This window comes from Ostrea edulis, chromosome 5, assembly GCF_947568905.1.
Source record: "Ostrea edulis chromosome 5, xbOstEdul1.1, whole genome shotgun sequence".
Lineage (NCBI taxonomy): Eukaryota > Metazoa > Mollusca > Bivalvia > Ostreida > Ostreidae > Ostrea > Ostrea edulis.
Window position 1 is genome coordinate 9,599,015 of NC_079168.1, and position 19,846 is coordinate 9,618,860.

At 36.4% G+C, this 19,846-nt stretch overlaps 1 protein-coding gene across 2 annotated transcripts in view; it reads right to left on the minus strand.

Annotated features, from left to right (window-relative positions):
• Positions 1-8,127, minus strand: part of LOC130046342 (neurogenic locus notch homolog protein 1-like) — a 28,559-nt gene extending 20,432 nt beyond the window's left edge. For both annotated transcript variants that reach the window (XM_056167194.1, XM_056167193.1), the window contains exons 1-2: positions 7,715-8,127; positions 2,054-2,235 (exon numbers count right to left, since the gene is read on the minus strand). In XM_056167194.1, coding sequence (XP_056023169.1) covers positions 2,054-2,235; positions 7,715-8,033 — 501 coding nt within the window. In that variant the 5' untranslated portion in view covers positions 8,034-8,127. The remainder of the gene's footprint in view (positions 1-2,053; positions 2,236-7,714) is intronic.
• Between the last annotated feature and the right edge of the window lie 11,719 nt (positions 8,128-19,846).

Consider the following 19,846-nt stretch of genomic DNA (forward strand, 5'->3'; position numbering starts at 1 on the left):
GGTTCGCGGATTATAAAAAGCGTAAACTGACTCAAACCAGGTTATACTCGTATAACTTGCCCCAGAATTAAAGTCATAATTAAATATTTCATGTTCTTATGAAACCCTGTACAATTGCTAAATTAATCACTAAAATTACAGTGTGTACATGTTGGGAAAATTCTATTTTTGAGCACGACATGACTGGGATGCATTCAATATTTACTTTCAAACATTTGACGGATATGAAATTGTAGAAATATTGATCCCTCATGCATTTACCATAAGTATAATGAAAAGGGGATGCTTACTCCTCCTGGACACTTGATACCACCTCTGGCGTGTCCAGGAGTCCGTGTTTACCTTGTTCTTAATTGTGTGCTCTTTGTGGGATTTATGACATTGATCACTCTTCTTTATCTTTACGTTTCATGAACACATGGAGTAACCCATAGCAAAAGTGATCAGAATGCTTATCAAAAGTGGACAGATTATTTCTTGCACCTACTGAAAACACAGATATATACATATGCACGCACATATCGAATAGGAAATATCACAATAACAAGAAAAAAAAATCCCCAATTTGTAAACACTTAGTCATTTCTTATCACTGAGTTATCAACATTGATCAGATGCTTTAGGTCTTTGGGGAAAGTATCACAGTGTGGTTCATTATCAATTTGTTTTCAGGAATGACCACATAAGATATAAAATGGCATAGAATAATTTAATTTCATGAGGATTGGCACATTGATTTTGAATACGGATAACTCCGTTTACCTGATCAGGATATAGGGCTCACGGCGGGTGTGACAGGTCGACATGGGATACTTACTCCTCCTAGGCACCTGATCCCACATATTTCACTCATATGGAGACGTCACCACTGTCGGTGAAGGGCTGCAAAAATTTAGGCCTATGCTCGGCGCTTATGGCCTTTGAACATGGAGGTATCTTTATCATATCACACCTGCTGTGACACAGGACCTCGGTTTTTTATGTCTCATCCGAAGAACTGCCTCATTCAGTCGCCTTCTACGACAAGCAAGGGGTACTGAGGACCTATTCTAACCCGGATCCCCACGGATACCAAAGACCACGAAGATAGATATTGTCAATGAGGACTCTTTTATTTCAACTTCAGAGTACTTTTTCGTGGAAGCAGAGTGGTGTTTGGAAAAATAAGTTTTTGGATGACTGATCACGAGATATGAATATTTGCGATTTTTATTTTTGTTGAGGAATCAACGGTCTATAATGAAAAAAAAGGATAGTCTTTAATTTATCGTGAAGAATGGCCGTGTAAAGTGTTGAAAAGTCAGGTTTTGATGTTGTCGATTTGAGAAGTTTTGCGATGTTAAGTTTACCAAAAGTTCTTTAGGACTTTTTTAGAATCCATATTTGATTTACACCACTCTAGGAGCCTGGTAGAACACTTAGTGGATCCAGCAATGTATCTTAGTTTGTAAGGGTTTTTACGAAGTTTAGGAATCCAGTATAGGTACGGTAGCTCATATCCATCTGACCCATTGACTGGAATATTAAATGTGTATAAAACCGAAACATGGTTTTGAAGAATTTCATCGTTTGAAAGGGCAGTTGGAGTATAAGTACGATTACCAAAAGTGGAATTAATGCCAAGTTCGTTTAAAATACAGTTGTAATAATGAGTCTTACAAATAAAGACAATGTTGATACAAGCTTTGTTAGTTGGAACCAAAACATATTTTTCATGTAACCTATCTAATTACATATTTTCTCATTGACTTACTTCAGGTTTATTTTATATAGAATGAGTTGTATTATAATGTATTACCGGTGTACAAATGAAAGAGTTCAGCACAAAAATGCAAAGCTGTTGTTAACACTTAAATATATACGTTTACAGTAATCATATTTCCATGTGAAATTTAAATATTCTTTTTTCTACTGATTTAATCATATTTTTGTACCAAAAAATCCAATCATTGCTTTATTATTACATATTTTTGGAATTGTTTGCTAAGAAATTTAAGAAAGAAAAAATAAACAATACCGTAATTGTATTTTATTGTTTGAAAACCAGACTTACCACACTTTTGTGGATGTGACGGTAATGGATCCATTCGTTCACTTCCTCAAAAGTACAAGAGCCTGTTTCACGACATTCCTCGTCAATGTGGTCATCCCTCTTTGATCGACTTCCACTTTCCCGGAGGAATAAAGACGCCTTTTCTTTTGATTTTGCAAGGCTCCCCAACGACATTAGGCCTTCTACAAAGTTTCATTACATCAAGTGAAGATTTACCTTTATAGCCGTTTGTTTAATGATTGGCATGTGCTATATACTAGATAAATACCCCGCGCAAGCGCAGACAATCACTATTAAATAATATTGCATAGCGGAAGGACTTTTCAATGCGTGTTTGAATTGTTGCGCACATGAATTGAATCTAATTCAAATGAATTTAAGAGCATTTAAAAAAAAATGCGTGTATTTCTTATGTTACATTTATTGATACCAGTAAATCAAACTTGATTATTAGGAAGTCACTTGGAGCTCCAATTAAATGTTTCTTACGTAACATAAATGGTCTCTCTCTCTCTCTCTCTCTCTCTCTCTCTCTCTCTCTCTCTCTCTCTCTCTCTCTCTCTGTATTGAAAATTGGATAATAATTTTCGAATGCCACTGTAATCTGTCATGTCGTATAGATGGCCATGAATAAATAATGGTAGTGCTTGTCCAGTGCGACAAATTAATGGCAAAATTACGAATATATGTCGTTTCTTCTCGTGAAAGGTGAAGATAAAGAACAGTGATCAATATCATAACTCCTATAAGCAATACAAAATAGATAGTAGAGCAAACACGGACCCCTTGACACACCAGAGGTGGAATCAGGTACCTAGGAGGAGTAAGCATCCCCTGTCGACCGGTCACACCCGTCGTGAGCCCTATATCCTGATCAGGTAAACGGAGTTATCCGTAGTCAAAATCAGTGTGCCAAGAAGTGTGCCTAAATATCGGTATGTAACACGTCATACAGCATTTTACACAATGATAGGTTGTATTGGCGAACTAGATCGTTATATGGACCATATAATTTGCGAAATGCTGACTTTAATCGAGACTGTTGAAACCCCTGTACCATCAAATTGTTTGTCAATAGCTTGCCTCGATTTAAAAACTGACTATACGCAGAACAAGCTCTTGCGTATCGAATCAGTTGAGAGATATAAACACCATATGCAGGTAATAATGGAAGATTGCTACATAAATATGGGAAATTGACGACGGAGAAGCTGAACTCATCCCGTTTGTCATACAGTTGAGTTGTCAGTTTGCCGTTAATATCTACTTTCAATAAAATATCTAAGTATGAAGTAGAAGTGGACGACTATGGGGTGTTTGTTTTTTATTTCGAGCTCACAGGGATATATCGAATCGACATAATTATGAATGAAAGTTATCATTGTTAATAAACAAAACACCGTCGATATATCTAAATTTCGAATTGAAGGTCACAGCAAGAGATTTCTTCTCGCGTATCAGTTTTTGAATAAATTCTGCTTCATATGAATATAGAAACAGGTCAGCTAACAATTCCTCAAACGCAATAATCGAAAACACAATGCACTGTATATATGACAGACAGAAAAACTTAACATATTGGACAGTTTTACATGTACTTTCGAGATTTGTGTCATCACAAAAGATGTTCAACTAAAATAAAAACTTATTTGTGTTTATACATGTGATTATATATAACAGTAACTGTTATGATAAACAAGATATGATTATAAACTACCGATTATAAAGTCTCTCAAATAAAGTACTGTCTGTATAAAGGTGTTTTTTTTTCTGAGCACTACTATTTTCCTTCCTTGACAAAGTCCATGCCAGTTTTAACTTCATTTGAAAGATCTACATCCCGAAGGCTTTGAGTTGTTAAAAAATTCCCTGTTTTTCATTTGACCTTGATCCTAGTGTGTAGGTCCCAACATCCTCTTGTCATTTTTATGACCCCATGTCTTTATCAATCTTGGTTCTAAAGTTATACAAATTTTTATAATCAAGGTCAATACAGATCCTACTTTGTAGGTCACTACACACTTTTATTATTTCTGAAGATTCCATGTCCAGTTCTAAAGTTATACCAGACTTATGACAGAGGTCAAGGTCACTAGATCATTTGACATTGATACCGTTTTGTGTATGTCATCATCCTTTCATCATTTCTGAAGATCCCATATCTCTATCAGACCTGGTCCTTAAGTAATACCAATTTTATGTTCTAAGGTCAGATGTGAAGGTCACTATAGTCATTTGACCTTGATACTAATTTGTAGATTCTATCATCTTCTTATCATTCTTCTTATCAATTCCAATTTTTAATATATACGAGTTTGTATGTTAATTTGTAGATCTCATCCTTTCATCGTTTCAGAAGGACCCATGTTTCTATCAGACCTGGTTCTTAAGTAATACCAGTTTTATGTTCAAAGGTCAAGATCACTGGAGTCACTTGACTTTGATACTAGTTTGTAAGTCCTGTCATTCTCCTGCCATTTCTGAAGATTCCATGTCGCTATTAGTCCTGCTTTTAAAGGTAAAACAGTTTTTATGTTCATGGTCAGAGGTCAAGGTCACTGGAGTTACTTGACTTTGATACTGATTTGTAGGCCTGTCATTCTCTATTCATTTCTGAAGACCCCGGGACTTTTTTTTATCATATTTGTCAAGTTATATCTGTTGAAATTTGGAATAATTTTTCCCCATAGAGTTCAATTTAAAACCCCACCCCCATTTGATCCCCCCAAAATGTACCCTAACCCGCTTCTATCTGAAAAACCAGAGGCCCGTGGGCGACAACGCTCACCTGAGTCACCTTGGCTCATATCTAAAGATCTTTCCTATATATTCGCATGTAAAACTATGATCCCTATTGTGACCCCAACCTACTCCCGGGGGCCACGAATTTTTTCAAAATTGAATCTGGACTAGGTCAGGAAGCTCTCATGTGAATGTAAACTTTTCTGGCCCAGTGATTTTTCAGAAGATTTTTAATCATTTTCCTTATATATCTGTATGTAAAAATTGATCCCCTACTGGTGCCTCATCTTACCTCCAGGGGCCATGATTTTAATAAATTTGAATTTGCACAATATCGGGAAGCTTTCATGTAAATATCAGATTTTCTGGCTCAGCGGTTCTTGAGAAGATTTTTAAAGATTTTCCCTATATATTTGTATGTAAAAATTTGATCCCTTATTGTGGCCCCATCCAATTAGGTGTGGCATGCTAAAGATCCCACACTGCTCAATGGCCGTAATCACCGAGCAAAGGTCTAACTTTGAAGTTACTAGTCTTGGTGACGTCTCCATATGAGTTAAAAATTCTCGAGCGAGACGTTAAGCAAGATACAATCAATCAATCAACTCCCGGGGGCCATGATTTTAACAAACTTGAATATGCATTATGTCAGGAAGCTTTCGTGTAAATGTCAGCTTTTCTGGCTCAGTGGTTCTTGAGAAGATTTTTCCTATATATTTGTATGTAAAACTTTGATCCCCAATTGTGGCCCCATCCTACACCCGGGGCCATGATTTGAACAAACGTGAATCTGCATAAGCAACATTTTTCATCATAAAAACGTTTAGTCTACACACTGTATTTCCTGCAAATATACTTCTACTATTGCATCCAAACTTCTTAATTACAAACTTTGCAGTGCCTATATATATAGACCGTTTTATAGATAATCCACATATGTATTATTGTTCTTCGTCTTCAACTGGACATGTCATTAGTAATGGTTATCTTCTAGCATCCGAGTAATATTCACATTATCGGAGCACATGAGTGAGAGAAGGGCCGCCAATCTCTTTGATAATGTGAATTTTACGAGGATGCTAGAATATAACCGACATGTCACATATTTCAAAAGCTTCTCATTTTACATTTATTGAACCATACATTCAATACAATGGTAGATTGCCATTTACCCCACCTTTGACAAGTTAGTTGGGAGATCCTGAATAGTGATTGGCTCATTACGGTTACGTGAAGACGTGGGATATTCTATCCCATGTCACCGTCAAAATTTATACCAGGTTTCCTTGCGAGTTATCTTTCTTGTTGCATTTGTCAACAACAATGGCGGTCAAACGGTGTGCAAGTTTGGCAGCAGACGAGATCGAAAAAAAGAAGTCATTACTGATAATCACACTGGGTATATTTGCGCTGATGTATACATATAATGGTATTATGTATACGTATACTGGTATGATGTATACGTATAATGGTATGTTTGTCCAAGCAAAAGTTTGTTTAAATACAGTAGTCTTTGAACTAGGAACATTTATAATACGGTGTTGTCTGTAGTTCTGGTACGCAATAACCTCATGCATATTATCATAATAAGTCATCGGTGGGGTAAATGCGTTACCTAGCCATCTAGTGACCTGGTACGGGATGACACCAGGTCACTAAGTTTTATACCGGGCTCGGCTACGTCTCGCCCGGTATAGAACTTAGTGACCTGGTATCATCCCGTACCAGGTCACTAGATGACTAGGTATCTAATAATACCATCGTCGGACGATGCATGTGTATATAAAATTTAATACGCTTTACCCGTAAAACAGCAAAACTAACTTAACGAAAATTGATTATCCCTGTCAGTATCAATCACATATTGGTGGCTTCATAAATGAATTTTCAGGAATTTAATTCTACACATGTATTTGTACAAATGTTTTAAGAAAGCATACATAACACAAATATTAAAGTAGGAATAGGGTTAATGACTTGCATTAACAAACTCTTTATAAAATGAGAGAGAGAGAGAGAGAGAGAGAGAGAGAGAGAGAGAGAGAGAGAGAGAGAGAGAGAGAGCTATTTAACATTTCTGACTATTTATCATTACTGACTGCAAAAACGGTCACAGGTATGTGTATACATATATTTGTTACATAACACTTCTCGTCTGTTTCAATGCCCCCGACATCGATCGGCGCACAACCCGTGAAACAGCAAAAGTAACTTCACGAAAACTGATTATCCCTGTCTTGTTTCTATTGTGTAATTCTGATGTTAGTACCGCCCATGCGGTAACAAGGTGGGGGAGCTCGTTTTATCACATATGCGATAACAAGACCTTGTTGATGATAACCAGATACAATTCCTGAACAACAAAAGAAAATCACTGTAAATATATGACAATTAGTGATATCGATATAGTTGAAAATGAGAACATGAAATCATTTCTCACTTATTTTGAAAGGTCTAAAACTCAGAGAAATTCGTTCTTTCATTTGATGACAGAACTCTCAAATCCAATGTACGTGATAACGATCTAATTTGCCAATACAATATATCATTGGGTCAAATGCTTCTGACGTGTTTCATACCAACAGGAAACATTTTCCGATTTCACTCTGATAGATGTCGCCAGTTTTACAGGTGGTTATGCGTGCGCTTGATATCGCTGCGACGCTTGAATTCTTATTTTGTTTAAAGAGGACGTGACTAGTTTCTTTCTTTAACTTCGTTTTTGGTCGCAGATGTAAATAATAATGTATGATATACATGTATCCTAGCAAATTATTTTTTGTTGAAGTGATATGTATTGTAAACTAACAAAGGTCACTATAACTATAAGTACTAGTATACATTTCCAAGCTGTCTTCCTGTGTGAGAATGTTAAGATTCTTTTGATGTTTTGTTTGAATGTAAATGTATTATGCTTACCATTTTCACAGCATATACCGGTCTTTCCTGGTTTGCATGTACAGACATCACCAACGTACATGCCGTCGTTAAGACACTCCGTATTGCAAAATCTGTGTTCTATTCGCAATGGTTTCCAACAACGATCCTCTACTTCCTCTTCGCCCCATTCAGGTAAACCACAGATATCTCGCTTCCTGGTCTGTGACCCTCCGCCACATGACTGACTGCATGTTGTCCATTCTGACCACTGCAGCTGATCACATACTGTGACATTCTTGCAGCCTTTTGGAATAAGGACGGCACCCGTAAAAGCCAGAAAACACACAACTGACCACATTATATTTCTGGAACGGAATGACTTGCGATCATCTTCAACTTCGATATATATACGCTTCGAGGACGACCCGTTCTTGTTTGCTTTAAAAACGTTTTAATCAAAGTTAACCTGGAACAGATCGAAATCTGATCACTGTCCGTTATCTTTACATTTTCATGATAAGAATATTGATTGCATTTCTTTAAAATAGAACAAAGGTTAAAAGAAAAGTTAGTTATCTTTGTTTTTATAAACTTGAAACTATAAGAAAAGTATGTTTAAAGGTTACGAGAGTAGCGATCGATCTGTCTTTTTCAGGATAAGCTAACATTTGAATATATTCAGCTTATCGAACTTGTCATTGAGGCACAAGATAATTGATGTGTACCTCCTTTGTCCTGAGATGGAAAAATGAAATTCCCACAAGATAAACTGTGTTTTGTACATGTAACTGGCACCAGGACGTGTAAAACATTCCTGAGGCATTTACTATAGCAAGTTCATTTCTCATTTAGTGTATGGATCGATTGGTTGTTTTGGGTATAACGCCGTTTTGGCAATATTCCAGCTAATTTTGCGCGCCAAGGGGGTTCCGATCCCTCACACAGAACACTCTTTAAGGTCCCATTTGATGAATACCAAAGAAAAAATGTAAACAGGTAAAAGATATAACATTTCATCTATAAAAGCAGCTGTATCGTTAAGGCATTACGATTTTACCGTAACATTGTATGATGATATGTCTAAAAGTCATTTTGTTGATTACACATTAACAAGAGGCCCATAGGCCTTATTGCACACCTGTGCATTAGTTAAAAATATCATTAGCTCCAAGGGTATGACATCTACAAAAATTCTGTTCAACATATATAAGCTAAATTCTAATATTCAGCTACAATATAAATGGAGATGTGTTCCTAAAACTTAAATTACCCAGAAAGTGCCAATATTTATGAAAGGCTTTACATAATATGACATATGTAACACTAACACGATATGACGAATTTGGACACGTCTTAGAATCAAAATCCTGGGGATGCGAAATTCACAATTTTGGTACACCCTTTTCATCAATATGCATTTATTGTTTATACCATATCAACAAATTGAAGAAGCCTTTCAAATGATGAGCACAATAATCACTACAATAATGTTGGTTCCACTCTGGTTTAATTGATTGTACATGTATATCCCACTCCAGAATTGTTCACCCATATGGAGACGTTACCTTTGCCGGTAAAAGGCTGCAACATTTACGCCTATGTTCGGCGCTTACGGCCTTTGAGCAAGGAGAGATCTTTATCGTACCACATCTGTTGTGACACAGGGCCTCAGTTTTTACGGTCCCATCCGAAGGCCCCATAATTTAGTCGTATATTACGACCAGCAAGGGTACTGAGGACCTATTCTAACCCGGATCACCAGGGGATGGTCCCACTCTGGAACTATAATATATATATGTATACACACACACACACACACACAAACACACACACACACACACAAACACACACACACACACACACACATACATACATATATATATATATATATATATATATATATATATATATATACAAAGCACTAAAATGACCATCTAACGAACAACACAGTGAATTGTAAATTTTTTGGGAGGGACCTATCCTTTCTTCAGGACGATAGAATATTTACATAGTAAAGTAAGGCAACTAAAACTAAACTACAACCGCTTAAAACAAACAAAACGTCTACATATCAAAATGATCGAGTGTAACATGTGGCAATAGAAAAGATTTGATTTGATCCCACGTAGGACTGATTAGTTCAGTTTAGTCATGACGCTCGATGGTCAGTTTTAAATCGAGAAAGGCTACTGACCGACATCTTGATGGTATAGGGGTTTCAACAATCTCAAGTAAAGTCAGCATTTCGCAAATACTATGGTCGTTATAATGATCTAGTTATCCAATAGAATCTGTCAAGTACTGTATGACATGTTTGATACGAATTGTAGATACACTGATTTTGAATACGGATTATTCCGTTTACCTGATAAAGATATAGAGTCCACATCGAGTTTGACCAGTCAACAGGGGATGCTTACTCCTCCTAAGCACCTTATCCCACCTCTGGTATATCAACAGGTCCGTTTTTTGCCCAACTCTTTGTATTTATAATACGACTTATGCGATTGGTCACTGTTCGTTATCTCCACCGTTTCTTTGAGGAGTCAAACATTTTCATAAACAAATCTTGAAATTCACCACAGCAGGGCCAAGGTGACTCTGGTGAGCAATGTGGCCCATGAGTCTCTTGTTGGTAAAGGTCAAAATGTGCATAATCCCTCCATTGCCATAAATTTTCCTATCGACCAACCCAACAGTTTTAGGTGTGGTCCACAATGATCTGTGCTGGGTGATCTGTGCTGGGGTTCAAAATGAGGGGACGTCTCGATATGATTGAACATTCTCGATAGAGACGTTAAACAAGATACAATCAATCAATTAAAATGGGATCTGTGATTTGATTGATTGATTGATTGCTTTGATTTGAACATATCTTATTATATAAGTGCATATACAAACGGTTTGAACACAAATTCTTTCAACTTCTTTCAGGGAATCTGCAGAAGCACTTATGAGCTGTTGTTCATTGTGGGTTGTCAATGATATTGCAAATTGCAACCCACCTGGATTGCTGAAACTTCATTCAAGTGGAATGTTTTTATATGCAGATTTCTATCTTAACTTCTTATGATTTTGCAACCAAAATTAAGAAGATTGAATGATTCTAGATTGTCCACTGCATTTTTCCCATTTACAAGATTTTGAAAATGAAAAAATACTTAGAAAATTTAAATAAAGGGATTATTTGTATCCTTTCACTGTCAATTCATTTTTGTTTTCATTTTATTCTGAATAGACTGAAGTGGAAAGTGAAAGTGATGAATGTGAACACTGGGACATACGAACAGGTTTATTGGCGAGTGCATTGGGTATAGCAGTTCAGTCATCCCCAACGAAGAAGAAGAATTGCTTTGTTCTACGCTGTGTATGGTAAGATATACATTCAAGGACTACGTCACGTTGGTGACGATGGAGTGAAATGTCTATTCAATTTGAACTCGGGTCCGAGAGCATAGAATATGTTACACTGACGAAAACGAAGAAAATCAAGAATAATTTAGGAAAACACATTTCTTTAGATAAAGACATACACAAATAACTTAAGAAAGTACATAAACTCAACCGATCGAATCCCCTAAACTACAGAAAGAAAGATGAAGTAGGATAACCGTGTTCCTTTGGTGGTAAACTATTCTAAAGGACTTGTTACACCTTAAACTATCGCCCCATTTCCAAATCGTGGCCAGCGACGATTTGGGATGACATCTAGTGATCAGTCATTCAAAAACTTACTTTGTTAAACACCACTCTGATTCCACGCACAAATACTCTGAAGTTGAAATAAAAAAATATGCTAGAGTTCCTCATTGACAATATCTTCGTGGTCTTTGGTGATCAGGTCTTCCAACAGTCTGTTGGAATTCCCATGGGCACGAATTGTGCTCCTTTGTTAGCTGACCTGTTTTTATATTCATATGAAGCAGAATTTATTCAAAAACTTCTACGTGAGAAGAAAAAATCTCTCGCTGTGACCTTCAGTTCGACTTTTAGATATATCGATGACGTTTTGTCTATTAACAATGATAGCTTTCATTCATATGTCGATTTGATATATCCCTGTGAGCTCGAAATAAAGGACACCACAGAGTCGTCCACTTCTGCTTCATACTTGGATATTTTATTGAAAGTAGACATTAACGGCAAACTAACTACTCAACTGTATGACAAACGGGATGATTTCAGCTTCTCCATCGTCAACTTCCCACATTTATGTAGCAATATTCCATTATCACCTGCATATGGTGTTTATATATTTCAACTGATTCGATATGCAAGAGCTTGTTCTGGGTATAGTCAGTTTTTAAATCGAGGTAAGCTACTGACAAACAAGTTGATGGTACAGGGATTTCAACAGTCTCGATTGAAGTCAGCATTTCGCAAATTCTATGGTCGTTATAACGATTTACTTCGTCAATACAACCTCGCATTGGGTCAAATGCTGTCTGACGTGTTTCATACCGATTGTTAAGCCGTTCTTGGCACACTGATTTTGACTGTGGATAACTCCGTTTACCTGATCAGGATATGGGGCCCACGGCGGGTGTGACCGGTCAACAGGGGATGCTTACTCCTCCTAGGCACCTGATCCCACCTCTGGTGTGTCCAGGGGTCCGTGTTTGTCCAACTATCTAATTTGTATTGCTTGTAGGAGTTATGAGATTGATCACTGTTTGTTATCTTCACCTTGTATTACCCCAAATCGTCGCCCGGCATCCGAAATTGTCGCCGGGGTGCACTATCATTTAGGGGCGACGCTTTGGGATGTACTACTGTACACCCCAAATCGTTGCCCGACCTAAATCGTCACCCGTTAATATTTTATTGACGTTTTAAGGATAGATTACACAGAAGTTATTTCATTGTACACCCTCTTATATGGGATACATAGGTCTCACTTGGTCTATTTGTCTGTCGGTCCACACCCATACCTCTGGTGTTTGTAATTTTCTATGTAGATTACAAGTGATCCTCTGACATGCCTCACCTAGATGAAAATTCTGGAATGAGAGCTTAAAGCTCCGCGAACTGTGCACAATTGTCAGCAGCTGTGCAATATCTCTGGTGTTTATGAAGCACATGCAATCTCTTGGTCGCGAGCTCAAAGCACTGCGAGCTGTAATCATAGCGAAATATTTTCGACTGCCACTTTGGTGTTTGTGAACCAATTGAGCTAAAATTTTGTATGTAGGTTATATGGGTCTAAGTACATAGGTTTCATTTGTGTGTTTGTTTGCTTGTTTGTTCATTTACTTATTTCGAGAGACAGCGCAACAAGTTAAACAAGCAAACATATTGAGAAATCATGAGGAAGGATGGGTGTTTCTCGAGGACGGGTGACGATTTGGGGTGCAACAGGATTTTCCAATATCAATGAAAAGTGAAGATAATGAACAGTGATCAATCTCATAACTCCTATAAACAATACAAAATAGAGAGTTGGGCAAACACGGCCCCTGGATATACCAGAGTTATACCAAAGGTGAAAACAAAAAATTTAAAAACCGTCAAAAATTCTGACCGCCTCAAGACTGATTTTAGGAATATGTCCATAGTGGTTTTTAGATGAGACAAAATTAAAAGACATTCTGGAACATAACAAGCACAATAATATATTTGTTTAGAAAAGCAAATTTATGCGAACCGTGTGGTGCTAAAACGTGTACTTTATGTCAACACGTCATTAAAACTAATCAATCTGAGGACTGTAACGGAAGCAAATATCATATCAAAAATTTTATCCAGCAATGTAGTTTATGGAGTATTTTGAAAACATGCAAGAAAACTGTAGATGTGGAAGAAACTGGGGAATCTTTATACCAAACGAATGTTTTGAATTTGTCATTTATTTGACGAGAAACTGATGACCCTGACGGGCCTGTTGCTTATAATTTCTGTAAAGATTCTCATAGTATTGACGATTATTCTATAATAAGAATTGAAAAACGTCACAAAGATTACATTTTTCGTCGTATTAAGGAAAATTGATAGAATAAAAATTGAATACTTATGTACCATTCGGAATAAACAAAATGGAACGTTTTTGTTTTACGACGGGTGCATGAAAATTTGCAAAGGACTTGCATCCCAATAATTTAGAAAAGAAGTTTAAATGCCAATAAAAGTAAAAAATAATTTCTGTCGACCCTGTGATGTTCAAATCTAATCGTTGTTCTTGAATGAAATGTAAATATAATGTACCGTGATCAATCTCATAACTCCTATAAGCAATACAAAATAGAGAGTTGGGCAAACACGTACCGTATCATTTGTGCTGATAGTCATACAAAGGTACATTACTGGATCCAGTAAGTGCTCTACCAAGCCCCTATCTTTGCTAATAATATTAACAGCTGTGAAGGAGAAACTTTATACTTTAATACTGTGCAACTAAATATGCCATAAGTGGTTTTAATCAAATGTAGATTCTAAAAATTCTAAAGAAATTTTAATTAACTTAAAGACACAAAACTTTTCCCAAATCAATAACATGAAAACCTATGTCTTTTCATCACTTTAACGACCATTCCACGCGATAAAATAAAGACTAGACTTTTTAACATCATAAACAGTTGCTTCAACAAAAAATGTAAAAAGGAAATATTCATATCTAGTGATAAGTTATCCAAAAAATTGCTTTGTTAAACACCACTCTGATTCTACGCACAAGTACTCTGAAGTTGGAAAACAAATATGCTAGAATTCCTCATTGCCAATATCTTCGTGGTCTTTGGTGATCAGGTCTTCCAACAATCTGTTGAAATTCCCATGGGCAAGAATTGTGATCCTTCGTTAGCTAACCTGTTTCTGTATTTATATGAAGCAGAATTTATTTTAAAAAAGTGAAATAAAAGACACCACAGAGTCGTCCACTTCATACTTAGATATTTTATTAAAAGTAGACATTAACGGCAAACTGACAACTCAACTTCATGACAAACGGGGTGATTTCAGCTTCTCCATCGTCAACTTCCCATATTTATGCAGAAATATTCCATTATCACCTGCATATGGTGTTTATATCTCTCAACTGATTCGATACGCAAGAGCCTGTTCTGGGTATAGTCAGTTTTTAAATCGAGGCAAGCTACTGACAAACAAGTTGATAGTACAGGGGTTTCAACAGTCTCGATTGAAGTCAGCATTTCGCAAATTCTATGGTCGTTATAACGATCTAGTTCGTCAATACAACCTATCAATGGGTCAAATGCTGTCTGACGTGTTTAAAACCGATTGTTAGGCCGTTCTTGGCACACTGATCAGGGCATAGGGCTCACGGCGGGTGTGACCTGTCGACAGGGGATTCTTACTCCTCCTAGGCACCTGATCCCACCTCTGGTGTATCCAGGGGTCTGTGATTGCCCAACTATCTATTTTGTATTGCTTGTAGGAGTTATGAGATTGATCACTGTTCGTTATCTTCATCTTTCACAAGTAGATAAGTATGATTGATTGATTGATTGTTTTGCTGTTTTCCGCCACACTCAAGAATTTTTCAGTAATATGGTGGCGCCCAGTTTTTATTGGTGGAAGAGAGAACCAAGATACAATGTACCTGGGAAGAGACCACGGACCTTCCGAAAGTAAACAGGGAAACTTTCTCACTTAGTCGAGTGGGATTCGAACCAGAGGTGAGAGGCCGTGTGATTTTGAGCACGATGCACTAACCACTTGGTCACGGAGGCCCCTTATATAAGTATGGTAAAATCAATCATAACTAGGTTGTAAAATATAGAAAATGAATGTGTTTTTGCCAATCAGAGTCTGTCCAAGAGAAAAAACCCAAGTATTCCACTGATTCATAAATTCGTTATCTTTGCACTGTTGAGTTGCAGTATACTTAAGTGTACTTTTATCTCATACGTGTGGTGTATATTGAAAGTGAGATAAAGCATTATCTTTATCACACGCCCGTTTGATAAAGCACTTCCGGTCCGAACTACTGTTGACACTGTCCCCGCGTGGATGACATATTTTCTGTGTTCATGCATATCCATGCATGGAATAAAGCGTGAAACGTATTATTCTGTATTTATTTAGAATTTCTTTTATAGCAAAATTAAAATGATGTTTACCCCACTGACATATAATTCAACTTACCGGTCACAAAAATGCCAACTCGGTCTGTAAGTACTCAAAACATACGATCAGAAAACAAAGATATGTGCACACTATTATCATCGACAAGGAATCGACCGCCTACTGGACAAGCCTAATCGAAAGTACCTCGACATGCTGCGGTACCAAGTATTCACAAGCACAGTCTCTTTTTTCTGGAGCATATTAAATGTAACAAATCTCAACAGCTTTACTTACTAAGTTAGCCCTATTTAAAGTGCCTTAGAATTTCTTCTCGCCCTCAGATCCAAAGAAACAATGTAAATAAAATACAAATGCACAAACACTTCTACTTTTCATTGTAAACTGTTGAACATTCTAATAACGCTGCATTAAAATATCACTTCTATCAATCGTTAGTTCAATTCGTTATTACATTTGTTTATTTCAAAACGACGATGACATCAAACTTTTATCAGAAGGTCAGTACTACGTCAAAAAATAAATACTCTGTCAATAGTTGTTACTTTGTTGGAATGGCAAAACTATTACTAATTATATAAACTATAATCTCTTCTAAAACAATTTTCATCCATGGTTTCTTTTATAAAAATGCCCTTTTGTACTGTATATTAATGGTTTATAAGCGCAATATTTTTCCCCGCGCAAAGTAGAAAGATTAAGCACGACGTCTGAGCCACGGATTCAAAACAAATTCAATCAGCTGTTTCTACCATACTGGGGATCATCTCAAACTTAAGTGAAAAGAAGACGCATGAGATAAATAGAACATCTATAATTGCGTATTTTGATATTTGGTTTATCCAACTCGTTGATATGGTGTATTTATTCGCTCGGCAAGCCTTGCGAATAAATACTCCATATCAACTCGTTGGATAAACCAAATATCAAAACACGCAATATAGATATCGTCTATATATGTGTTTTAAGATATCAGCAGTTCCTGGATTGTTGCTGACAGCTTTTCCTGTATATGTATAATTTGATAATTAACAGACTAATGCTTATTTCTTCAGAACTAGTGATTCCAAAAGTAAAAGTTTTTAATCTAATGTATTATTTATACCTTTTGCATTAGATAAAGTTATGGTAGATCTTAGAAGCTCTTGTACTTTTGGACAATCCCAAAGCAGATGAAGTTTCTTCGTTATTTTTGCACAATTGTGTGTCTTTCCCTATTTTAAATGAAAAAAGCAAAAGTGAGCAAGCTCAAATACCCCACGCTCCAAAAGTGCTTGACAATGCCTCACATAATGAATGGCGATTCTATGCATTACTGCAATAATAGGACAGATGAGCTCGAAATTCTAATATCAAAAGGGGCATAACTCCCAGAAAACTTATTGAATAAAAATTTCCTAGTAATATGCAGATATACACAGAGTGTCCTTATTAACTACAAAGTTTCATGAAATTATGTTGAGCGGTATCAGAGGAGCTGCGCTGACAAGAACAGGACCGACAGGCTCGAAATTCTAAATTCAAAATGGACTTAACTCCCAGAAAAATTATTGGATAAGAATTTCCTGGGAATATGCACATCTACACAGTGTGTCCTTATTAACTACGAAGTTTCACGAAATTCTATTGAGCAGTCTCAGAGGACTTGCGCTGACAACAAAGGGACTGACGGACTGACAGACGGGTCAAAACCATTATACCCTCCACGTGGAATATAATAAGGATGCATGTTTGGTTAAAATGTACCTGTTAATTCTAAACTGTAACCACTGCAATTCAGAATTTTTTTGTACATTGAAAAGGATGTGATTAAATATTTTCCCATTGAGAATCTGAAATTTCAAGAAGCTTTCCCCATTTCATTTCTCCTAATGGTACTATGGTCTCTACAATTAAATATTGTAAATATGTTTTGTTCATTTTTACTTCCACAAAATATTCTAATATTAAGAGGCACAATAGGTTTGGGATTGTTGGTTTTCATTCGAATTCTTTGAATGGTACAACTTGTTTTTATAGAACTTTGGAGGGAAGCATATATTCAAAAAAAATGTTTTAATCTTATAAGTTTTCTGTAAATTTTCTAAAGAATAAAAAGATCCCTCTTCCTCAAGTAAATCTTATATGTACACTCCTTAAACCACTTTTATAGAAAACTGTTTTATTTCCAATATTGATTTTGTTGTTATTCCATATTGGCTGGCTCATAAAATTCACACCAGGATTGAACTTTTATTATATCTTGAACTATCTGACATGCAGTAATGGTATCTTTCCAGAAAGCATTGTTAATGTCTTTTTTACCACATTTTTTACAACATTTAATCAGATTCTGTTTTAATTAGTGTTTCTAAGGAGACAATTATATTTATCAAGACTTCCCATTTTGTGTCTTGAGAATATAATTTTTTTCATCCAAGATAATTTTAATTATACGATGTAGTTATTTATGTCTGTCATTTTTAGTCCATCATTTACATAGTCCAACATTTCATGCTTTCTTTTGAGTTTCTAAACCTTAAACTGCCATAAAAGGTTTTTTAAAAATTCATTAAGATTCTTTATAAAGCTATTCGAAGGAGAAGGTAGTGAAATAAAAAGATGATTCAATTGTGAAATAAGCAATGATTGAATAAGAGTTATTAGTTTTACATTCTACCAAGTGGTGTTATGTCGTTTATGGTCTTTTGTATTAAATATGTCTACGACTGCGCTTCCGCCTTTGAGTATTTGGAAAGAGTCCCATGCAAGGTGAAGATAACGAACAGTGATCAATCTCATAACTCCTACAAGCAATACAAAATAGATAGTTGGGCAAACACGGACCCCTGGACACACCAGAGGTGGGATCAGGTGCCTAGGAGGAGTAAGCATCCCCTGTTGACCGGTCACACCTGCCGTGAGCCCCATATCCTGATCAGGTAAACGGAGTTGTCCGCAGTCAAAATCAGTGTGCCAAGAACGGCTTAACAATCGGTATGAAACACGTCAGACAGCATTTGACCCAATGCGAGGTTGTATTGACGAACTAGATCGTTATAACGACCATAGAATTTGCGAAATGCTGACTTCAATCGAGACTGTTGAAATCCCTGTACCATCAACTTGTTTGTCAGTAGCTTACCTCGATTTAAAAACCGACTATACCCAGAACAAGCTCTTGCATATCGAATCAGTCGAGATATATAAACACCATATGCAGGTGATAATGGAATATTGCTACATAAATGTGGGAAGTTGACGATGGAGAAGCTGAAATCATCCCGTTTCTCATACAGTTGAGTTGTCAGTTTGCCGTTAATATCTAATTTCAATAAAATATCTAAGTATGAAGCAGAAGTGGACGACTCTGTGGTGTCCTTTATTTCGAGCTCACAGGGATATATCAAATCGACATATGAATGAAAGCTATCATTGTTAATAGACAAAACGTCATCGATATACATGTATCTCAAAGTCGAATTGAAGGTCACAGCGAGAGATTTTTTCTTCTCACGTAGAAGTTTTTGAATAAATCCTGCTTCATATGAATATAAAAACAGGTCAGCTAACAAAGGAGCACAATTCGTGCCCATGGGAATTCCAACAGACTGTTGGAAGACCTGATCACCAAAGACCACGAAGATATTGTCAATGAGGAACTCTAGCATATTTTTTATTTCAACTTCAGAGTACTTGTGCGTGGAATCAGAGTGGTCCCATCACATTTGTTATATAGTTGGCCTTGTATCGTAGAAGGATCAATAACCACAGGTCTTCCATTTAAACTAAATAACCCATTGCCGAGCATTTCAATTTCACAGGACACAAATGGGAATACATGGTAATAGTGGCTATTGACTAATGTGGAGATAAAAAAAAAAACAGTGAGAAATTGTGGATAGACTGAATAGACAGAAGTCATTCCGCCCCAATGGCATGAACAAACCCAATTACTTCACCAGAGTGAATGTGGCCTAGCATCCCCTAGTTATTACTCAGTGTTCTGTTTGTTTTACACTTCCCTTTTTGCCGTATATTTCTAGTAACTGCATCATCATTAGCTGTCAATTTGATAAAAAAATTTATTTATTCTTTATTATTTATAATATTTTTATTTAGTCCCCCTAATTATTATTTTCTTCACGTTTT